A 22,408-nucleotide genomic window follows, 5' to 3' on the forward strand; every position below is an offset into this window, starting at 1 on the left:
TGTGTCCCCAGTGGTCTTGGTTTGGGCTGCTTTCCTGAGCATCTCTCTCCATGGCTCTTGCCCCACAGTCTCTGGTTCTGCCAGCTCGGTACATCCAGTTGCAAGTACTTGTCAGATGCTCTCCTCAAGAACAAGAGTTTGACCCATCTGAACCTGAGGAAGAATAACCTGAGAGATGAGGGAGTGAAGTTTCTGTGTAAGGCCCTGAGTCATCCGGACTGCAGCCTCCAGAACCTGGAGTAAGTTCCATTGCCTCCCTGCCCTTCGGACGATGAGAAGAGACCATGTGAATTGACCTGCAGACACCTGCATTCCAAATGGGACTGAGGTCCTGGGTGTAGACGTGATGGCTCACACAGAGAAGCTTCGGGCTCTATTGGAAGGGCGTGAGGGGATGGGTTACTGGGATGATTGTTAAGGACCAACCACAATGTGTGCTGGGAGTCCCCAAGACCACCCCAGGAGCTTGATGACTCACAGAGGACTCCACTGTGTGTGCAGTCCAGATTAGTGGCTGTGGTTTATTACAATGAAGGGAGGAAAAGCAAAATTAGTAAAGGGGAAAGGTGCATGGGGTGAAATCCAGAGGAAACCAGGTGCAAGCTCCCTATAGATGGCATGGGGAGAGGGTTATGCTGTTGTCCTGCCTACTTAATTTCCACCAGGGGTAGATAGAGTACCCAGGGTGTCTCAGACCTCCTGACCAGCACCCTTTTCTTCCCAGGGCTCTGGATGAGAAGTCTCACTTTGGCATCTCTCCTTTCCTTGGGAGACTGTGAGATGGGCTCGGTATATAGAGCAAAGTCTAAGGACTCCAGGATTGTTCTTTTTCCCTTTGTGTTTGTTTTGCAGTTTGTCAGATTGTTCTTTCACAGCGGAAGGCTGTCAGGAGCTTGCTAATGCCCTCCAGCATAATTGTAACATGAAAATTTTGGATATCGGGAGCAATGACATTCAGGATGATGGAGTGAAACACCTGTGTGAGGTCCTAAACCATCCGAAGTGTGCATTGAACACGCTTGGGTGAGTTGACCCTGTTCTCTTTGTAGGAAGCCCCCATCTCTACTTTTGGGGTAGGAAGGAATAGATGGGATCACCTGGGGGTTCAAGAAGGTGGGGAACAAAGGACTAAATTCTCCTGTTAAAAATCTCTTCTCAACAATAAGACTCCAGTTCAGAGACAGAAGTTCATACCACTCACCCCCTCCTTGGAATATTAATATTCTTTTCAATCGGTACCTTTTGGATAGTAGGTGGGGGGCAGATACAGCCTGTTTCCTGGCCCCAGAGTCTTTTCTGTCTAAGGAGAAGTCTGATTTTAACTATAAGATGATGTGTTTGTTTAGCAAACTAAGATGGTTTAGACTCCAGGAATAGGAGTTTGGGTTAAGTGTGGCTTACATGTTAGCTATTTTTCACATAGGCAGTGATTCTACTCACTCTCAAAAAATGTTAAGAGATTCTACAGTATTTCTTTCTCTGTGGAGACCCCCCCCCCATGTGTGTTTAATGGATGCACCTTGAGGGCATTATACCCATAAGTAAGTCACCAGTTGCTGCTTCTTAGTACATCCTTATCCTCCAAGGAGTATCTTCAGGTGCACAATTCTTTATCCTTCAGGTGAAGGAGAAGCCCTGGGATTTACACAAGTAATTCAGGGTCCTCTTTGTGCCTTAAAAAAGAATGATGGTCTGGTTTTAAGCCCTCACTCTCTAGCTGCTTCTCCCTGGATGCAGAAATGAGTAAAATGTTTGCAACAGCTCTCCTGTTGTCTTTAATGATGAACGCCTGCCTGACACTCAGTTCACTTCCATCTGGTTTCATTCTCCAAAGTAGTAGCCTTAAAGCAGGCACCTGCATGGCTAACTTGTGCTCACAAGGTCCCATCTTTACCATCACACCAGGGTTTCTCAACCTCAGCACTGTGGACACCTTGGGGTGAGTAATCCTTTGCTGTAGGTGGTCCTTCATTCTGTATGATGCTGAGCAGCATCTCTGGCTCCCACCCACCAGATGAAATTGTACCTCCCTGCTCTGAAGACTTTGTTCCGTCTCCCCTGTGGGGGAGGGGGGGAATCACCTTTCATTGAGAAACACTGACCTAGATGACCATGGAAATGTTAAAGGTTCACAATCAAGGTCAACAATATACAGTATAAGGTACTGGTTAAAGCCCTGCAGGTGGCGCTAGACTGGAGACAGGGTGCACTTGTGTGATCTTGGAGTCGGTCTTTCTCCTGTCATTCTCTTCCTATCCACCAAGTAGTACCTTTATCTTGAAGCATTCTCTGGATCTTACCCAACCCCTTCCACCCTAAGAAAACCTATTCTTTCTGTCCACTCTTCATGCATCGCAATTTTTTTTCAGAAGGCATTTTTTAAACTTAAGTTCAAGTTAGTCAACATACAGTGTAGTCTTGGCTTCAGGAGTAGAACCCAGTGATTCACCTCAAAATTTTCATGTATGGACACCTGTCACATTATCTTTATAGACTCGGTGGAAATTTCCACTCTGTTAAACTGATGTAACACTTTGTCACTTTCGTCTTTGAACATATGGTTGGCCAGCTCTACTAGGCATACAGATTTTTGTTTTGTTGAATTTAGGAACAAGATGAAAGTGTAGTGAAGAGGTTGTAATCTTATTTTAGTCCTTTCAAGGATCTTCCAAACTCACATCTACTTTTTACAAACATGGTTTCTTTCACAGTTGGGCAGACTAATGTTCTGTTGGCTCATCTGGCAAATGGAGTTTAAGACATTGGCCACCTCTTTATAGGATTGGTATATGAGTAAATGAGTTATGTGTAAGCAGTTGGAGAAGTGTCTGGTGTGTGGCAGGCTCTTCACTGCTTAACCACAGACTTTTTCCTAGATGTGTATCATTTCTGTTTCTAACTTCTCAATCCTAGTGGACCATCTTTCACACTTCCTTCTCACCCACTCCTAGGTTGGAGAAATGCAATCTGACACCTGCTTGCTGCCAGTATCTCTCCTCTGTTCTCAGAAGCAGTAAAAGCCTGTTTAACCTGAACCTTTTGGGGAATAACTTGGAGCCCAGAGGAGTCAGCACACTGTGGAAGGCCTTGAAAAAATCAACCTGCAAACTACAGAAGCTTGGGTAATCCCCACCACCTTTAATGCTGGGAGGCACCTGTTAAGAGGGGATGGATGGGCCGATGTTTTATAGCAAGCATCAGATTCACCCTGCATTGGATTTCCTGGAGCAGTGCTGGCCAGCAGAGCCTTTAGTAATGACGGAAACAGTCTATATCTACTGCCTGATAGAATAGCCAGTAGCAGCATGTAGTAACTGGGCACTTGAAATGTGGTTAATGCAACCAAGGAGCTGAATTACTGAAATGGCCACATGTGGATAGTGGCAACCATGCTGGGCAGGCAGCACCGTCCTGCAGACATCTGTGTAGTTGAGGAGTCCCCTCATTTTTTGCATTTTTGTACCTACTCAATAATCCAACAACATTTCACTCAATGATACCTTTTTTTAATGCTGACTATGGGCCAAGCATGCCATAGCAGATAGCAGTAAATAAATGGTCATGAGCCTTGCCATCATGGGTCTGCATTCTCCTCAGGGAGAGGACAAATCTGAAATGTATAAAAGCAGTGTTGTCACGAATTCTGGGAAGGAAACTTGGGATTGTGGTAGAAAAACAAGGGTGATCAGAGTGGTACCAGAAGGCATGTCAGAGGTGGTGATGTTGATGCTGAATCCCAAGGAGGCTGGAAGGAGGAATCCACATATCAGGAGGGAAACATGGACAGTGACAAAGGACCAAGAGTGTTTGAAGGAAGCTGGAGTAGCATGTGCAAAGGCTGAGGTTAGACTACCAAGCTCTGTATTGCCCCTTCCAGGCAGTGAAATAAGAGTGTTTAATTAGAACACTCTCCACCTTATTCAGTATTCTGGAGATGAGGTCAGAAAGGTAAGCAGAATTTTCTTTTCCCCTGGAGAAAGACCTTAAACTAGGCATATTTTTGCAGAAATCTCAGATACCAAAGAATCTTGCCTACTTGAGGAAGTTGTTCAAAATCTACACATTCAGGACTTTACATTACCAACTTCACATCTAAGTAATGCACTATTAAAAACATTCTATCTCTCTTTCTTGCAGGCTTGAAAAAGAGTTGTACAACATAGTGAAGGGGGAGCTCGAGGAATTGCAGGAGAGGGGGTCCTTTCTGAGAGTCAAGTGTAAGTGGGATTTCAATGACCTTGAGGACAAATGGTGGTGGTGATCCAATGGCTACACTGTGGGATGTTCTTGGAGTAGAATCACCAGGAGATTTCTCAGGTGTTGCTGCTCTTAAGGACAAATGAGCAGTTACCTCCAGAGTGCTTTCCCACAATTTGTTGTAAGCAGCATATTTAAATACCCAATCTCCAGAATCCTAATCTAATACTACATTTGGCCCCACGAGCCTACATTGGCTTTGTCTTAAGTTTCCTTTTGTCTTTCTTGGTGTAATGTCTTTAACTCTCACATGTTAAGAGAATTCAATAAAGCAAAGGATATTAAAAAAATACCTTGAGAAAGCCTAAAGCCTCATTTCCTATGGATTGAGAGATGGGACAGATGTGACTGTAATTCCGCAGTTATTATACTGTGGATAAACCAGCCAGATGGAGATCGAGAACCATTCCTACGATGCAGATAGACCCAATGTTGGCTTTTGCGTGTACCTTTGAATGATCCATGGCTGTGTTATGTCTAAAATGTATTTTACTCACCTGAAAATGCTGGGGAACATGGATCCTACCCAAGGATGTAATGTGAAATTGATGTTGTACATGGGAAATACATATGAAGATAGGATCTGATCACAATTTTATCTCCTTTGCCCTATTATTTAATAGGCAAAAGCTATCAGAAGTAGTCTGAGGGAACAGTGGGACATTCATTGCATTTTGCATTTCGTAGCTTATAAAACCTATCATAGTGTGTCTAAATCCACATCAGAGCCCTGTAGGTAGGGACGTCCCTACTTGACTGATTTTGAAAACAAAGATTCTGAGGGTAAATAAATGTTCTACAACAAATTACAGAAATAGTAAGTCAAATAATGAAACTTAGAATCCGAGTCTTCTATTTTAAGAGCCAACATGCCTTATGAGACCCAGTGGGGTCTTGGAGTAAGTCCATGATCCTTCTATCCATCATGTTCCCTCACCATTAAATATAAGTGAAACCCAGAGTCCTTGAAATAAATCCTTTCTTCTCTTTCTTGTGCATTTTGGTCATTCATCATAGATAAAAGCTGGGATAGTGGGGGGGGGGGAGGTTTATGAACTAAGAAAATCTTGTCAAGGAAGAGAGATTTTAAAGTCAAAGGTTTAGATATGCCTTAGTCTCCATGTCTTTAGTTACTGTAGGTTAAAATAGCATTGTGTTATTTCTGATAATCTGACAAACTGTTAACCCCAAATCCAAGAGGATCCCAAAATTTCTTCATTGTGTCTTTGAAAACAAAACATGGGCATATTCTTCTGTGAACATTAGATCTACAAATTCTCTATCAATATTTTCATAATATTTTAGGAATTTATTCTAGAATTTCTGGATGTGCCATGGAATTATTTCAATTACAGCAAAGGTTCTTCACCTTTGGGTCTTCTAACAATGTTGTTTTATTTCAAAGCCACGTAACGCCAAAGTGGCTTTCTAGGGAAATCAAGGATAGGTCTACCCCCATCCCCAGAAGGGAAATGGGATGGGACTGAATGGATTTGGATGAGGTGACAGCTGAGCTACTTCCCCAGGCTCACTGCAGTTTAGGAAGCCCACCACCCAACAAACACTGATTAGCTTGTGACCAATTGTACTCTAATTTCAAGTCCATGATTATGTGAAAGACCACCTACCCCCCCCCCCTCCTTTTTCACACCTGATACTTGGCCATCTTAAAAGTGTGGGTAGACGTGGCCAGGACTATGGTATGGCCGGGGGGGGGGGGGTGGTTAGGCAGGGGTAGTGTAGAGTTATCTAGAAGAAGCACAGAGAATCCCTCTTGTGATGTAATGGAGGGGATGTGGTTGAGTAAAGGATCCCCTGCGTTGAATCTGGCAAGACAAACAGGTTCTATGGAATGGAAACATTCACAGTGGCTTTTGATGATAAAACCACTGCTTCTCAGCTAATGATTTTATACCCTTTAAGCCAATTTTCTCATTACAACTTGGGTCTGATAGCATCAATCTCAGGTTTTGCAAAAATTACACAGAATGATGTGTGAAATGGTCAGTTGTGATAAGCACCTGTAAATGATGCTCTTAGGTTAATAATCTCCTTCAATCCTATCATCTCAAGATCCTCTCTTGCTAACTAGATGCTTCATGGCTCAGTTTTTTTGTCTTATTTTTTTATCACCTCTGTTGCAGAAACCCTGGCAGGATGCCTTCCCTCTTCTCCACAGATGAGAGATGAAGTGACTTTCTCAGTCTCTTTCTCTTGTGATTTTTATTGTATGGTAAGATGGGCATAACAAAAATTCACTGCTTAGCCATTTTATTTTTTTATTTAAAAAAATTTGTTTTAACGTTTATTTTTGAGACCGGGAGAGACAGCATGAATGGGGGAGGGTCAGAGAGAGAGGGAGACACACAGAATCTGAAACAGGCTCCAGGCTCTGAGCTGTCAGCACAGAGCCTGACGCGGGGCTCGAACTCACGGACCGCAAGATCATGACCTGAGCCGAAGTCGGATGCTTAACCGACTGAGCCACCCAGGCACCCCACTTAGCCATTTTAAAGTGAACAGTTCATTGACATTAAGTAGCTTCACACTGTTGTGTAACCATCACCACCATCCATCCCTGGAACTTTATGTCCCCAAACTGAAACTCTGTCCCCATTAAACACTAATTCCCCATTTCTCCCTCCCTCAGCCCCTGGCAACCACTATTCTTTATGTCCCTATGAATTTGACCACCCGAGGAACCTCGAAAAACTGGGATCATACAGTATTTCTTTTTGTTGGCTGACTTAACCTCACTTAGCATAATGCCCTCAAGGTTCATCCATGTTGCAGTAGGTGTCAGAACTTCCTTGCTCTTTAGGAATCCTATTTCACTATGGGTATGGACCACATTGTGCTCATTCCTTTGTCAACAGACATTTGAGTTGCTGACTTTACAAAATCTAACTCCTAAGTGGATGGCAGGGGAGTCCAGAAGTGAAATACTTGTATCCTTAAGCTTTCCTTCCAGTTACCACCCCCTCTCTTCAGTTGGAGGGTTGGAGGTCCTCAGTTGGAGGAGGGGAACAGAAGAGAGTCTTGAAAGCCATAAGGTTCAGCAGGAAGAGGAGGATGGGAGTAGAGTTTGGGGAAGGATGAGAGATGCAATGAGTCATGCAGGGAAATGAGATGAGCAAGGACAGAGAGATGACCCAAAACTTGGAAGGAGGCAGAAGAGAATGACTTCAGTATTGTTTTGGGGACCCTGCTGGGCTTGCAGCTTTGGTTGATGGAGTGACTTTACAACTCTGCAGAGGCTGACTTGTGGTGTCTTCTCTGGTGTTTCTGTACTCGTCAATGTTTTGCTTCGACTTTATCAATTTATTCCACTGAACAAGCACGACTCAAGAGACCGAATCACAAAGCATTCTTTTTGCCTGACTGTTGAAATTTACTCTCAGATGTGAACTCTTCTCCTGTACCTGCTTAAATACTTGTCCTGGGCCATTTCTTTTTCTTTTTTTAATCATTGAATAGTCTCAATAGCGATAACTTAACAACCTAGTCCCATGCCACAAAACTCAATTGAAACTTTAGGCTCTCCTGAACCGTGATATGGAAGCCCTGTGTCCCAAGAATGGATGCACTCAGAAAGGTGGAAGGCAAGGGAGCAGGAAACGTAGTTACTTGATTGACACAGTGACAGATGCAGCATCTGACCACTGGAGCTGGGTGTTTAAAGCCAGCATTCTTGGAATCAGCAGAACCTTCCCATCAATGGAGAAATACCCATTGGAGAATCTACTGGTGAAGACAGATACATGCTTAGCTCATCTGGTGGCTTATTCCTCCCTGAACCCCTATACATCCCATGAGACCAGTAGCTTATGTTGCTTATATTTGTTATATTGGTTTCACACATTATCTACTGTGTAAAATGCCTTACTGTGCTGGGATTGAGCTCATTTCTTCACGCACAATCTACCCACCTCCCTTGTTATAATTATCATCCTTCTATTAGTGTCTTATAACCATACGCACTACATGTACATCTCTGGGTGGCTGCCTTAAATATTCCTGTAGGAGAGATTTATAAGGTTGTAGGTTGTAGTGATACATATGATGTCAAATATTAGGATTTTAGGTGGTTTCTATCAATAGATCATTCAAATGACGTACATATATACAAGGCAATTCTATCCCGCTAAAGAAACCACTTTTAGATATATAGAGACCTATGGTTTACAAACTTATATCTCAACCTTTTGGCATGTGTGTACATACGTATACATGCATACGCCTTTTTTAACCTGACACAGAAGGCATTGTATATATACGTGTTGAACTATACACACATTTCTGTGTATACATATATATCACGAGTGATCTGTTTTCAGTCTATCCACGTTAGTCTACACACACCTATCAATATGGATAGCCTAACAATGAAAAAACAGTGCATTTGGCGTGGGATCTTCATGTAATTTAAAAAATCAAGGCTATTTTGTTAATGGATGCATTTATATATATGGAAGTATAAAAAGGGTATGGTACTTAGTTTCCTGCCAGATTGCCTGTGGGGTGTCGGAAGAAGGGAATGAGACAGGTTGGTGGTCAAAAGGATCTTCACTTTTAGCTGTACATGTAGGTGGAGGGCTATGGATGACTTATAGCACTTTTCTGGGTGCCTGGGGGGTACAGTCCATTAAACATCGAACTCTTCATTTCAGCTCAGGTCATGATCTCCTGGTTCATGGGTTCGAGCTCCACGTCAGGCTCTGTGTTGACAGCACAGAGCCTGCTTGAGATTCTCTCTCTCCCCCTCTTTCTGCCCCTCCCCTGCTCGTTCCTGAGTGCATGCTCTCTCCCTGAAACATTTAATAAAATAGTACTTTTCAAATCCCATCATGAGGCAAGAGAAGAGAAAGAGCCTGAGTTGGGACACCAGCAGCACAAGCAGAAAAGGGGGACCAGGTTATACCACAGGTCCAATGCTCACAGTATGGGCAGCACCTGTCCAAGCCGTGTAGGGAAAAGACCACAATTTCTACAACCCGCATGCTTGCTCTGGGCATGCACTGGGAACACAATCTTTTTGGAGATTTGACAAACTGTCTTAAGATCTAAGATTTTATTGAGTGTCTAAAATGTCCTTGTGAGACAGGATAAGAACTTGACCTTGACAGCCTTTCAGGGCTTGCCCAAGGCCACAAAGCAAATAAAAACCATATACACACACAGTATATGAAGTATCCAAAGTGGGGGGAGGGGGAGGCCATGCAGAAAGATCAGGGTTTACATCTGTGTCTGGAACTGTAATTCCTGGGGACAGAGTAGGCATGAGTAAGGGCTCCAATAACTTTTCTTTGCAGGTCACTTGGGTCAGGAGGAGTCACCAGTCACCTAGAACTGTCAAGGAGGGATTTTCTTCTTCTGCAACTGTCAGAAGTCTCTGGGTTTCCTCATCAAATTCAGTTTTTTGCAGCCTGGTAAGATATAAGAAGAGCTCTGTTGAATTGCTACCTCTTGTTTCTTCTCTGCAGCTCTTCTCTAGCATTTTTTCCCTGGTCAAGCCTAGGAGAACCTGGTGTTGCCTCCCTCCCCACCCCCATGGGACAGACATACCTTTCGGGCAGTGGTGCACTGATAAATGTTTAACACCTGGCTCTTGGCCGGGGGTGGGGGCCTGGAGGGGTTGGCGGGGGGGAGAAAAGCCCTGATTTATAGCACTGCACGTTTCTGAGGTGTAAATTCTCCTACCATGGCCAATACCAATTTTTTTTCAAATTTTTTAATATTTTTGAGAGACAGAGGGTGAGTGAGGGAGGAGCAGAGACAGAGAGGGAAACACAGAATCTGAAGCAGGCTCCAGGCTCTGAGCCATCAGCACAGAACCCAATGCAGGGCTCAAACCCATGAACCATGAGATCACGACCTGAGCCGAAGTCAGATGCCTAACTGACTGAGCCACCCAGGTTCTCTTATCATGGCCAATTTAAAGCTGCCAACTTGATGTCGCTAAACACAAGACTAGAAAGAACTGTCCACACAGGGTTATCACCATCTGGTGGCAGCGGTCTCCAGCACATTGCTGGACAGAACAGATGTCCTATCTGATAGAAAGCCCTGACTCCACCTGAACATTGGGGTTTGAAGATGGGAATTCAGGAAGCTAAGGAGCAAGACCAACTACTTTTATTGTTAAAAAGATAAAACAGTAATAGCTTCTGTTATCTGAATGCCTGGTCCTAGCCTTCTGCTGAGGGCTTTAGGTGCAGCTTTCATTAAAATTTCTCAGGGGCGCCTGGGTGGCTCAGTCAGTTGAGGGGCCGACTTCGGCTCAGGTCATGATCTCACAGTCCGTGAGTTTGAGCCCCGCTTCAGGCTCTGTGCTGACTGCTCAGAGCCTGGAGCCTGTTTCAGATTCCGTGTCTCCCTCTCTCTGACCCTCCCCCGTTCATGCTCTGTCTCTTTCTGTCTCAAAAATAAACGTTAAAAATAAAATAAAATTTCTCAACCGTGGGAGATAGCATTATTGACCCGATTTGTGATGAAGACAAGCAGGCAAAGCAAATTGGCTCAAGGTCACACAGCCATCGAGTGGTAGAGTCAGGATACAGATGCCAGTACCGTGGCCCTGGAGCCCCTGCACTTAACACGAGGCAGTCCATTGTGGCTCTGAACTAAATGGGAGGGTTAAGGATGACTGTCTGTGTGTGTTCTTCTGTGGGTACAAATATCTCTGGTGTCTGCTGGTATCTGTTGGCAACCGTCCGGAGCACCTTCACCTCCCTGTTGGAGTGAAGGACATTCTTTCAGGCATCTGTTCGTCTTGACACACAGATCTGTGGGACTGTCCATGGTTGGGGAGGGTGCACGGGATGTGGAAACTCACTTAGGTGTTTCCAGCATTTTTATTACATCTGTATTTTCACAGTACCTGTGTCCAATCATTTCCCTCATTTGGCAGAGAACAGACAATCAGGAGAAATGCCTTGCCTGGGGCTACAAGACTCAGCACGGAAAAGCTGGCATAACATGATTTGGAAAAACTATGGAAAATCCAAGTCTTCCCACTGCCTCAAGCACCACCTTCGGAACCTCTCACAAAAGGTAAGATGAGGATGAACTTTCTAGATGGCAGGCACCTGAAGTTTCTAGACATAGGACTTTGAGGAAATGGACTCATAGCTTCACAAGGTGGAAAAGACAGTAATGGTCTTAGTGTTGGAGTTATACCAGTTTTAGCCCAACATCTCCGAGTCCTTTCTAGAAATGAGTGGCCATGTAAGTACCTACGACTGCCCTGGATTTCAGATACGTTTGAAGAGAGTAGGAGAAATAAATGAGAAAGCGACGCTTAAGGTTCATTATATTGTCACCTAATAGAATAATCTTTGATAAAATAACCTAATACATACATTTTGTATTATATGTATAATTATAGTTTTATAAATATAATTATATAATTGTATGAATAATATATATTACATGTGTATAATTTAAATATTTAAATCTATAATTATAAATGTGTGGGTGCCCGGGTGGCTCAGTCAGTTAAGCATCCGACTTTAGCTCAGGTCACGATCTCATGGTTTTGTGGGTTTGAGCCCCTTGTCAGCCTCTGTGGTGACAGTTCAGAGCCTGAAGCCTGCTTCGGATTCTGTGTCTCCCTCTCTCTCTGCCCCTCCCCTGCTCACACTGTTTTTCTCTCTCTCAAAAACAAATATACAATAAAAAATGAAAATACATAATTATATACATGTATAATTATACATATAAATTATAACTATGAAATCTAATATATGAAATACATAAATACCTACTTAAATTTTAATATAAGTCTATAACATATAACATGCAGAAGTCTACTTTATACTTTAATTTTATAGCTATAAATATGTTTATGTCTACATAAATATACAAATTATATGTAGTTTACATTAGATTTTAGTTATAATTTATAAATGTATATTATGTAAGTCATTACATAATATACATTTATAAATTATGTAGACCCTAGGGTCTATATTAGTATAAATGTAAGTCTGATATATCAATAATTATAAATGTAAAATTTTTATATAAGCTTTAATTTTTTTTAATGTTTATTTTTGAGAGAGTGTGTGTGAGCAGGGGAGGGGCAGAGAGAGAGGGAGACACAGAATCCAAAGCAGGCTCCAGGCTCTGAGCTGTCAGCACAGAGCCTGATGTGGGGCTCGAACCCATGAACCGCGAAATCATGACCTGAGCCAAAGTTGGATGCTCAACTGACTGAGACACTCAGGCGCCTGGTAGATAAGCTTTAATATAGTAAGCTATACTTTATAATTGTACTGGAACAGTAGCAAGTGCCCCTGTTCATAGGGTATCACCACCCACCAGGTACTGTGCTGAGTTGACGTATCTTTCACTCCCACAATCCCAAGGCAAGGAGCACCATTTGCATTTTGACTGTGGCAGCACCACACCTCGGGTTCCAGTGAATCCTCCCTCACCCGGGCGTGTCCTCACCAGGAGAGCAAACCCCAGCTCACCCTAGAATCTGCAGGTTGCACGCTGGGTGTCTCAGGGCTTCACATAGCACTGCCACTCCGGTGTGGTCCAGGGCGTTTCCTTGCAGGTTCACACTCTGCAGGGTTTTACTGCTGGTGAGGGCACTAGAGAGGTCCTCACAGCAGGCACTTGTTAACTTGCATGTAGCCAGCCTGCGACCAAGCATACAGGGTGAGAGGTGGTTCATCCAAGTGAGTGGGATGAGGGTGTCACATTTAGCCAAGGTCACCCCTAGCCTCTGAGTATAGTGTGTGACATCTGGTCCCTGACTGGGGGGAGATCATAGAGGGCCACACTGTGTGTTCCTCTTTGATCCCATGCCTGTACAGGGCTTGGGTCTTGGCAGCTCCTTCCAGTCATGGAGGGACCTGTTTCCCTACCCCTGAAAGAGGCTGGTCTCCTGCATGGTCTTGGCTTGTAGGACCCAATGGAAGCAAGGTTATGGGAGTTCTGAGCCACCACGTTGTGCATTTCTTGCTGTCTAGAACCCGAGATGCTGATTGTGTCCCTCCAAAAACTCATGTTGAAGTCCCAACCCTCAGAACCCCCAAATGTGGCTACAGTTGGAGACAGAGTCTCCACAGAGGCCAAGAGGTCAAAATCAAGTTATTAATTACTCCTAATCCACTATGCCTAGTGTCCTTATAAGATGACAAAATTAGGACCACACACAGGGAGAAGACAGCTGTCTACAAGCCAGGGAGAAAGACCTTAGGAGAAACCAGCCCTGCCCAATCCTGAATCTTGGACTTCTGGTCTCCAGATCCATGAGGTGACACATCTCTGTGAAGTGGCCCAGTCCATGGGGCTGTGTTATGGCAGCCCCAGCACACTGTCAAAATGATTGAGAGGACCACCTACATGAGCCAGTCCCCAGGGAACCTTGGACCCCTGAGCCATTGCCAGTGCTCATTACTTTACGTCTCTAAGTTAGGAGTCATTACTCCAGGACAGCTCATGACTCCGTGTCCCAGTCTGGTTTCCACTTTCCTCCACCTTCCACCCACCGAGACCCAGCCTTGACATTGGGGTCACCCACCCAAGAATCTCTAAGTGACAGCTGGGATGTGCTAGACCTTGACACAGCAGCTTCACACCAGCATCTTCTATGTCATTGTAGCTGATTTGTAGACTTCTCAAATTCTGATTGCCAGTGAGGACTGAGGCGAGGTCTCGACAGCCATCAGCGGTGATGGAACATTTCACCAAACTGCAAGAGAACAGTGCTGATGTCACTCTTAAGGGTTACTGCATCCACACTTGAGATCAGAAAAAAGATACCAAAGCATTACATGTTCATCCATGCACAAAGGGCATAATGCAGCAGCTCTGCTAAGGCGGTGTCCACTCCCTGTCCCCCCGCCCCCCACTGCCCCCATGATGTACTTGTCCTCAGGCAATATCTGAACACACGTGGATGGGTCTTTTGGGGATCCCTATGCTGGTTGTTCATACCTCTGGATTCTGCTAGGCTTTTAATTTCTAAGACCTTATAACAAGTTATCTTTTTTAAAGGTTTAATGTTTATTTTTGAGAGAGAGAGACACACACAAAGCACAAGCGGGGCAGGGGCAGAGAGAGAAGGCGACACAGAATCCAAAGCAGGCTCCAGGCTCTGAGCTGTGAGCACAGAGCCTGATATGGGGCTCAAACTCACGAGCTGTGAGATCATGACCTGAGTGGAAGTTGGACACTTAACCAACTGAGCCACCCAGGCACCCCTATAACACCTTATCTTTAGAGCAAGACCTTCCCACTTCTTATTCATTAGGTGTTTTTGAGGTATCTTTGGCCCCTTGCAAATTCCACATACATTTGGAAATAGGCTTTTCAAGTTCACCACCACCACCACAAGTATTGCACTTTGGGATTTCATTAAAACTAAAAATCATTCTGTGTAGAATTGACTTTGGATAGTGAGTATTTCAATCCTTGAACATGGACTCTATCTCACATTTCCTGAATTACACTAGCATTTCATGATATTCACTGCAAAGGTTTCACACATACTATATTGGCTTAATTCCCAGATGATTCCTTTTTGATGCTACTGTAAATGGTACTTCTATTTAATTCCATTGGTGTATTGCTTCTTGTTGGCCTATAAGAAATCTTTTTTTGGTAGATTATTTAAAAGAAGCTTGTTAGACTCAATTTGATTATTTAGTTACAGATTTTTAAAAGATCTATAATATTCTGTCTGCATAGAATTAGGGGCTTGGGGGCACCTGGGTAGCTCAGTTGGTTAAACGTCCAACTTCAGCTTAGGTCACAATCTTGCAGTTTGTGGGTTTGAACCCCACCTCGGGCTCTGTGCTGACAGCTCAGAGCCTGGAGCCTGCTTCAGATTCTGTATGTCCCTCTCTCTCTGCCCCTCCCCCACTTGCACTCTGTCTCTCTCATTCAAAAATAAACATTAAAGAAAAAGGAATCAGGTGTCTTTTCCCTTCTAACATTTTTAAGGATTTACCGTTTTATATTTTTTACCTTATTGCTTTTGCTGACATTTATAGGACAACGTAGATTAGAAGTGATTATAGCCAGCCTTCTTACCTTTTTCTTGATATTAAAGAGAAAGATTTTGTGTCTTCATCGCTAAGTGGATGTTTGCTTCAGATTTCTTGAATGTTTTATCAATTCAAGGAAAGCCCCAATTATTAATTTTCCAAGAGTTATAATAAGTGGATATTGTTTTAACTAAAAGCTTTTTCTGTAGTTTAGAGGATAGTTATTTTATTTTTAATCAGTTTGTATGGTAAGTTACACTGATCTTTTTAATGTTTAACTACCTTCTCTGGATAAACCCAAACTTAGTCCTTATATTCTTTTATTTTTTTAATTAAAAAAATGTTTTTTGAGAGCATGTGAGCAGGGGAGGAGCAGAGAGAGGGGGACACAGAATCTGAAGCAGGCTCCAGGCTCTGAGCTGTCAGCACAGAGCCCAACATGGGGCGCAAACCCATGAACCGCGAGATCATGACCTGAGCTGAAGTCGGACGCTCAACCGACTGAGCCACCCAGGCGCCCCTATATTTATTCTTTTAATACATTTCTGGAATCTGTTTGCTCACATACCTTTTAGTGCTTTTGCATTTCATGAATGACATTGGTGTATACTTTCTTTCTTAGGAGTTTGACGTTATTCTAGCCTTGAAAAAATAGTAGGAAATATTTCTTCTTTTTCCAGTCTTTAAAGAATTTGTGTTAAGACTGGAATTATTTCTCCCTTGAATATCTGGCAGCAGCCATTGATGAAAACTTTCAAGCCTGATTTAATTTCTTCAGTGGTTTAAAACTATTCATTTTTCGGGGAGCCTGAGTGGCTTAGTTGATTAAGCATTAGACTCTTGATTTCAGCTCAGGTCAAGATCTCACAGTTCATTGAGATTGAGCCCTGCTTAGGGCTCTGCATTAATGGCACAGTGCCTGCTTGGGATTCTCTCTCTCTTCCTTGCTCACTCTCTGCCCCTCCCTCACTTTCATGCATGCACTTTCTCTCTCAAAATAACATTAAAATTTTTTCATTTTTCTAAGTTTGGTCATCCTTAGTATTTCTACTGATTTTTGAAAAAATCTAAATTTTCAAGTTTATTGTATACAGTTGCTCATAATAATCTGATATCTGTATCATCTGTAGTAATGTCTTTTCCCATTCTTGATACAGAGCAGTGCTGTTCAATATGGTACCCACCAGGGATGTGTTTTTTATTCAGGGTGTATCCTAATTTCTACTCTGATCTCTTCTTTGTTTTATGGATGATGAATGTGAAGTAATTACATTCACCTCCTAAGAATTTGAGTTCAATGGAATAGGACATTAGTTTAAAAAAAAAACAGCAGGATGCAAATAATGGATTGATGCTTTCTTTTTCAAATTCTGTTTTGTCTGTTGGATACAGCTTCAACATGTTCATGGCATATTGTCTTTTCCGTCTTCCAAATTTTTCTCATTAAACTTGAGATGAAATTTCCATAACAGAAAATCATCTTAAAGTGAACATTTAGTGGCATTTTCAGTGTAACGTGACATCACAGCTTCCTTACATTTTAATAGGTCACTTAAAAACATCACTTTTTTTTTTTTTAATCCAGTATGACAAGGGTACCTGGTGGCTTAGTCGGTTAAGTGTCTGACTTCAGCTCAGGTCATGATCCCACAGTTTGTGAGTTCTTGTGAGTTTGAGCCCTGGGTTGGGCTCTGTGCTGACAGCTCAGAGCCTGGAGCCTGCTTCAGATTCTGTGGCTCCCTCTCTCCCTGTGCCTCTCCCACTAGTGCTCTGTCACTCTCTCTCTCAAAAATAGACATGAAATAAGCCATACAGAGAAAGACAGATACCATATGGTTTCACTCTTATGTGGATCCTGAGAAACTTAACAGGAACCCATGGGGGAGGGGAAGGAAAAAAAAAAAAAAGAGGTTAGAGTGGGAGAGAGCCAAAGCATAAGAGACTGTTGAGAACTGAGAACAAACTAAGGGTTGATGGGGGGTGGGAGGAAGGAGAGGGTGGGTGATGGGTATTGAGGAGGGCACCTTTTGGGATGAGCACTGGGTGTTGTATGGAAACCAATTTGACAATAAATTTCATATATAAATATAAAAAAATAAATAAATAAATAAAAAATAGACATTAAAAAAAACTTTTTAAAATAAAAATCCTGTATGACAACCTTTCTTGTGGCCAAAATACTTAATTTTTTATATTTACTTATATTTTAGATCTACGTCTTACATTTTATATTAGTCTCTTGATTAGGTATTTTTTATCATTCCATCTTCTCTGCTTATTTGGGCATCAGCAATACTTTGTTTTTTTTCTAATGTTCTATAGAAATTTCTGTGTCCACATTTAACCCATCAACATATTAAGTTAATCAACACCTTTACCCTCTTTGTGGACTTTAGGACATCAACTTACATTTTATATTACTGCTGTTATACATTTAAATTGTTCTCCTTTAGGATTTAATAATTGTATCTCGGGGCGCCTGGGTGGCGCAGTCGGTTAAGCGTCCGACTTCAGCCAGGTCACGATCTCGCGGTCCGTGAGTTCGAGCCCCGCGTCGGGCTCTGGGCTGATGGCTCAGAGCCTGGAGCCTGTTTCCGATTCTGTGTCTCCCTCTCTCTCTGCCCCTCCCCCATTCATGCTCTGTCTCTCTCTGTCCCAAAAATAAATAAATGTTGAAAAAAAATTTAAAAAAAATAATTGTATCTCTTTTGTTAGTCCATATTTTGCTTGGATTGATCTACAGATTCACCACTTTTTCTATCTGGAATATTTTACCTTCTCTTTCCTTGAGGGATGTTCTTTACAATTGCCTTGAATGACACTTAGGTTTTTGTTCTCTTTCCTAATGATTTTTGTTTGTTATAAAACGTAAGGTTGACAATTTCTCCCCAGCATGGCAAAGATCCCCCTGCACTGCCTTTTTCCATGGTTAGTCTTCATCCACTCTGTGCTTCCTTTAGATATGATGGCTTCCCCCAGCCCCAAGCATTGAGGTTTTAGGACACTACCTGCATTTTTGGTGTTCTGCAGATTCTCCAGTATGTATCCTACTAGAGGCTGATGTGGATGATTGGATCTGTAGATCAGAACCTTTCATCAATTGCTTTTCCATCGGGAAAACTGTGAGCCATTACTTCATAAAATAGGTTGTCTGTCTGGGATTCACATTACTTGGGCTAGAACATCTTGTTCTTCTAGGCCCCCAGTCTCTCCTATTTTACATCTTTTTCTCCTCTTCACACCGTCTTAATTATGACCTGGCTTCTGTTTTACTGATTCTCTTCAATTATGTCTAACCTATTGAATGTCTTAAGCTTTTGGTATTTACAATTTCTAGATGTTTATGGCTTTCCCCCCCTCTAAGATATTGCAACTTTTAAAAAAGTTGTTTATTTTGAGAGAGAGAGCCCATGTGAGTGGGGCAAGGGAGAGAGAGAATCCCAAGCAGGCTCCTTGCTGTTGGCACATAGCATGATGCAAGGCTTGCTCTCACAAACTGTGAGATCATGACCTGAGCCGAAATCAAGAGTCAGATGCTTAATGGACTGAGTCACCCAGGTTCCCCCCTTTTTCTTTTTCTTGAAACATAGTAAATGCAGTTATTTTATATGTAGGTCTGATTTGAAGGGGTATATGCACCCTAATGTTTATGGCAGCATTGTCAACAAACTGTGGATAGAGTCCAAGTATCCATCAAGTGATGAACGGATAAAGAACACACACACACACACACACACACACAGGAATATTGCTTAGGCATCAAAAAGAATGAAATCTTGTCATTTGCAATGACTTGGATGGAGTTAGAAGGTATTATGCTAAGTGAGATAAGGCAGGCAGAGAATGACAAATAACATGTGATTTCACTCACATGTGGAATTTAAGAAAACAGATGAACATATGGAAGGCAGGCAGAAGAGAAGAGAGGGGAACAAACCATAAGAGACTCTTAACAATAGAGAACATACTGAGGGTTGATGGAGGGAAGTGGTAGGGGATGGGCTACATGGGCTATGGGTATTTAGGAAGGCAGGTGGTGTGATAAGCATTGGGTGTTACAGGACTCCTTTCTCCCAGTAACCAACTGAACAAGGAATACAAAATTCTGAACTGAGATATCTTGATGTATTATGTAAAAAGAATTGTGTCTAATCCACATCTCTTGATTTCTCAGGGAAAGAGACACTTGATGAGGTAATGCTGTCCCTCTTGGTAACTCCACCACCACAAGGTTACCCAAATATTTCTCCATTTTATAACATCAAATTAAATCTTTTCATTATCTCCTTTACTGTTAAATTTACTGCCCTGATTCCTTCCTCAGGTGTTCCTTGTGTTATCCATGTGTGTCCCACTCCTGTTATCAGTCCTCCCATTGCCATGTTAGATCTACCTACCTGAGATTTCCACCCCAAGATCCCTGTTCATCTGGTACAACTCATGTCAAGCATCCAACCCAAGACCATCCCTCAGCCCCCAGTCATAATTAGGTTATTTCCCTCAGCCTATATGTCTACCCTGCTGAATGACTAGCTACAACACCCTAAATCTGTGACACAAGGAGGAGGTAAGGTTTGCTCACCTCAACATTTCCACAAGAGTCTGAGTCAGGTCATTTCTAAACTTTACATTCTGAGGAACAGACCCTATGGCTCTCCTCAATTCCAGATAGATTCTGAGCAATCCAAGCGTTCCTCAAGAACACCTACCACAGTGACCACAGGTGGCAGCCTGGCTGCTTCAAGGCCTCACAGAGAAGTTTCAAGTTTTCATATTTCAGGACGTTGGCGCTGAGGTCTAGATGGGTCAAGCTTTTGTTATACAGAAGAAGGTTGTAGAGGTATTTCCAGGAGTGTTCAGTGAGGTAACAGTAACCTAATCTGTGGAGACAAACATGGGAGGAAAGGAGGGAAGGACTGACACCTCACAGAACTTTAACTCCACGTTAAAAGTAGAAGTCCTATAATTTTCCATATACAGTCCTTAATGAAGCAATGAACCTGTGGCTTATCTGAAAATACCTCTCTTTGAGTTTCCTTCCTCACATGATACATGAATTAGAAAATAAAACTGATAAAGTAATGCTGAGGGAAAACTATGGCACAATGAATACTCGAGAAGAATGTAGAAAATGTTGGTTTTAACTCTACATCTGATATTGTCCTTGGACAAGGCACTTACCTTATGACACTCTTCTCTCATGGACTGAGGAAGTGCATTGAATTACCTTATGTATAAAATCCTCTTTCTTTTTCAATTCTGTTACTCTTTAAAATCCTAAGTTCATGGCTTTCAACAAGATGCATGTTAACCTGGGAAATATTGTAAGGTACCGTAAAGTAAAGCAGGGGTTGCAAACTCGTGTCGACTGAACCACACATAGCCAATAGACTTAAATTTTCTGGCACTTTGATATTTAAATTTTAGTTGCTAACCTTTAAACATGAACAAAATTTTATGTAAAAAATCCAGGTTTTCAACTTATGAATATCATTTTTTTCAATTAAAAAGTGAATTTTAGTTTTAAACTTTCACAATTTAGTGGCTGTACAATATTGTTACTATGGTAAAAATATTCTTTAATGAAGATTACTCTAACATTTCATAGGATTTAAATATTTTGCTATGTTTAAGTGTCTTATTTTCAACCCTGGCAAACATTGACAACTAAAAATTTTCTACTTAGAGAAGTTGTCATGTTCTTTATTTACCATGAATCAAAAAAAAAAATGCAAGTTAATATGCTGATGCTGAATATACTTGTACTTTAGATACTTAACCCTATAAGTAAAATAACTCATTTTAAATCCAACAAATTCAGGAAAAATATGTAGCTTGTTTGTAAGATCTCACTCAATATTAATGTTGTATCAACTACTTCTAAGTTTTTTATATCCGTATATTTATTTCAATATAAGCAATCATTTCCATATGGTCTTCTTCCCAAATGTTTCTATTTACATTTTATCCTGATTTCTTTTATTGAGGCATAATTCAAAGACAGCCTAGTGTATTTTTACAGTATTATATATTTAAGGTGTATAGTTTAGGTACACCCATCGCCATTGGATGATGGAACATATCCATCAACTCCAAAACTTTCCTCATGCCCCTCTGTCATCTGTCCCTCCTTGTGACCCATCTGCCCCACACTTAGGCAGTCACTGATCTGCTTTGTGTCTCTATAGATTAGTTTGCATTTTTGAGTTTTATCGTATAATGTGTATTCTTCCTTTCTAGATTCCCCTGGATTTTCTACACCAACGTTCATGTTGCTTAAGAATAAAGACAGTTTTACTTTTTTCCAGTCTGGATTCTTTAGCTATGTTCTGGGAAATTGTGAAACTACCTGAGAACAATTTTCTAAGCATTTTCACCAAGACTAGGGTTTAGTTTACAGGTAATCATATCCCCCTCCCAAGGGGAGACTATTCTGAACACTCTACCTGATGCCTTGTGAATGAGAACTATGCCCTAGTCTGTGTGAGGACCAGGTCCAGCACCCTCACATCCTCTCAGGGTGGTCCTTCCCTGAGAAAGGGAAAGGTAGTTTTCTCTCATGTTTATGTGAGCCAGAACCCTGCTGCGTGCTTGAGAGGGTGTCTTTCAGACTTTGACGTTTTCTAGATGCTTTGGTGTGCTGTCCTGTGACCTCCCACAAACTTCCTAGACTCTCAGCCAACATCTCCCCAAACCCTGTAGTCTGCCATGCTCCGTGTGAGTTCTCTCTTCCTGAACAGTATCCTGGAAACTTTCTGCATAGTCAGCTGGGACAATTATAAGACTCCCCCTGTTTATCTCCTGTCTCTCAGGAATCCATGTCCTTCATTGCGTGATGTCTAGAAAATATTGTTTCACTTATTTGGTTATTTTTGGTTGTTTTCAGGGGGAGATTAAATCCAGTCCCTGTTTTTCCATTTTGACTAGAAGTGATGGCCTCTAACTGGCTTGATTTATTCTCAGAGTACTCTTATTCTCACATAGGTCACATTTTTACAAACCCAGAAGTGTAAACAGAGAAACGTTTCTCTCCCACCTTCCAGTTCTGTTCCCCACAGTCTATATCATATCACTAAGGATATTTGCATATAAAAAAACAGACCCAAATGCATATGTATTTTCCCGCCTCCCCTTTCTTACCAGTATTA

General features: G+C 42.1%; 2 protein-coding genes and 1 long non-coding RNA gene across 6 annotated transcripts in view; 2 read left to right on the forward strand and 1 right to left on the reverse strand.

The window, feature by feature from the left end:
• The window catches only part of NLRP13 (NLR family pyrin domain containing 13), a 77,072-nt gene extending 72,531 nt beyond the window's left edge, over positions 1–4,541 (forward strand). For all 3 annotated transcript variants that reach the window (XM_040465163.1, XM_040465164.1, XM_040465165.1), the window contains 4 exons: positions 69–239; positions 853–1,023; positions 2,952–3,122; positions 4,138–4,541. In XM_040465163.1, the coding sequence (XP_040321097.1) occupies positions 69–239; positions 853–1,023; positions 2,952–3,122; positions 4,138–4,261 (637 nt within the window). In that variant the 3' untranslated portion in view covers positions 4,262–4,541. The remainder of the gene's footprint in view (positions 1–68; positions 240–852; positions 1,024–2,951; positions 3,123–4,137) is intronic.
• Positions 4,542–6,148: 1,607 nt separating this feature from the next.
• Positions 6,149–21,561, forward strand: LOC121023355 (uncharacterized). Of its 2 annotated transcripts, XR_005787355.1 has the most exons (4): positions 6,149–6,490; positions 9,570–9,686; positions 11,135–11,310; positions 21,501–21,561. It is a non-coding gene; the product is annotated as an uncharacterized LOC121023355 (long non-coding RNA). The 2 variants fall into 2 exon arrangements; XR_005787354.1 differs by lacking the exon at positions 21,501–21,561 and having other exon boundaries at positions 6,430–6,490; positions 11,135–11,606.
• Positions 9,575–22,408, reverse strand: part of NLRP4 (NLR family pyrin domain containing 4) — a 30,867-nt gene continuing 18,033 nt past the window's right edge. Inside the window, exons 6-9 of the mRNA XM_040465174.1 lie at positions 19,970–20,140; positions 13,793–13,963; positions 12,735–12,905; positions 9,575–9,683 (exon numbers count right to left, since the gene is read on the reverse strand). Of these exons, the coding sequence (XP_040321108.1) occupies positions 9,590–9,683; positions 12,735–12,905; positions 13,793–13,963; positions 19,970–20,140 (607 nt within the window). The 3' untranslated portion in view covers positions 9,575–9,589. The remainder of the gene's footprint in view (positions 9,684–12,734; positions 12,906–13,792; positions 13,964–19,969; positions 20,141–22,408) is intronic.

This window comes from Herpailurus yagouaroundi, unplaced genomic scaffold (genome assembly GCF_014898765.1).
Source record: "Herpailurus yagouaroundi ecotype Mexico unplaced genomic scaffold, PumYag 557, whole genome shotgun sequence".
In the NCBI taxonomy this organism is placed as follows: Eukaryota; Metazoa; Chordata; class Mammalia; order Carnivora; family Felidae; genus Herpailurus; species Herpailurus yagouaroundi.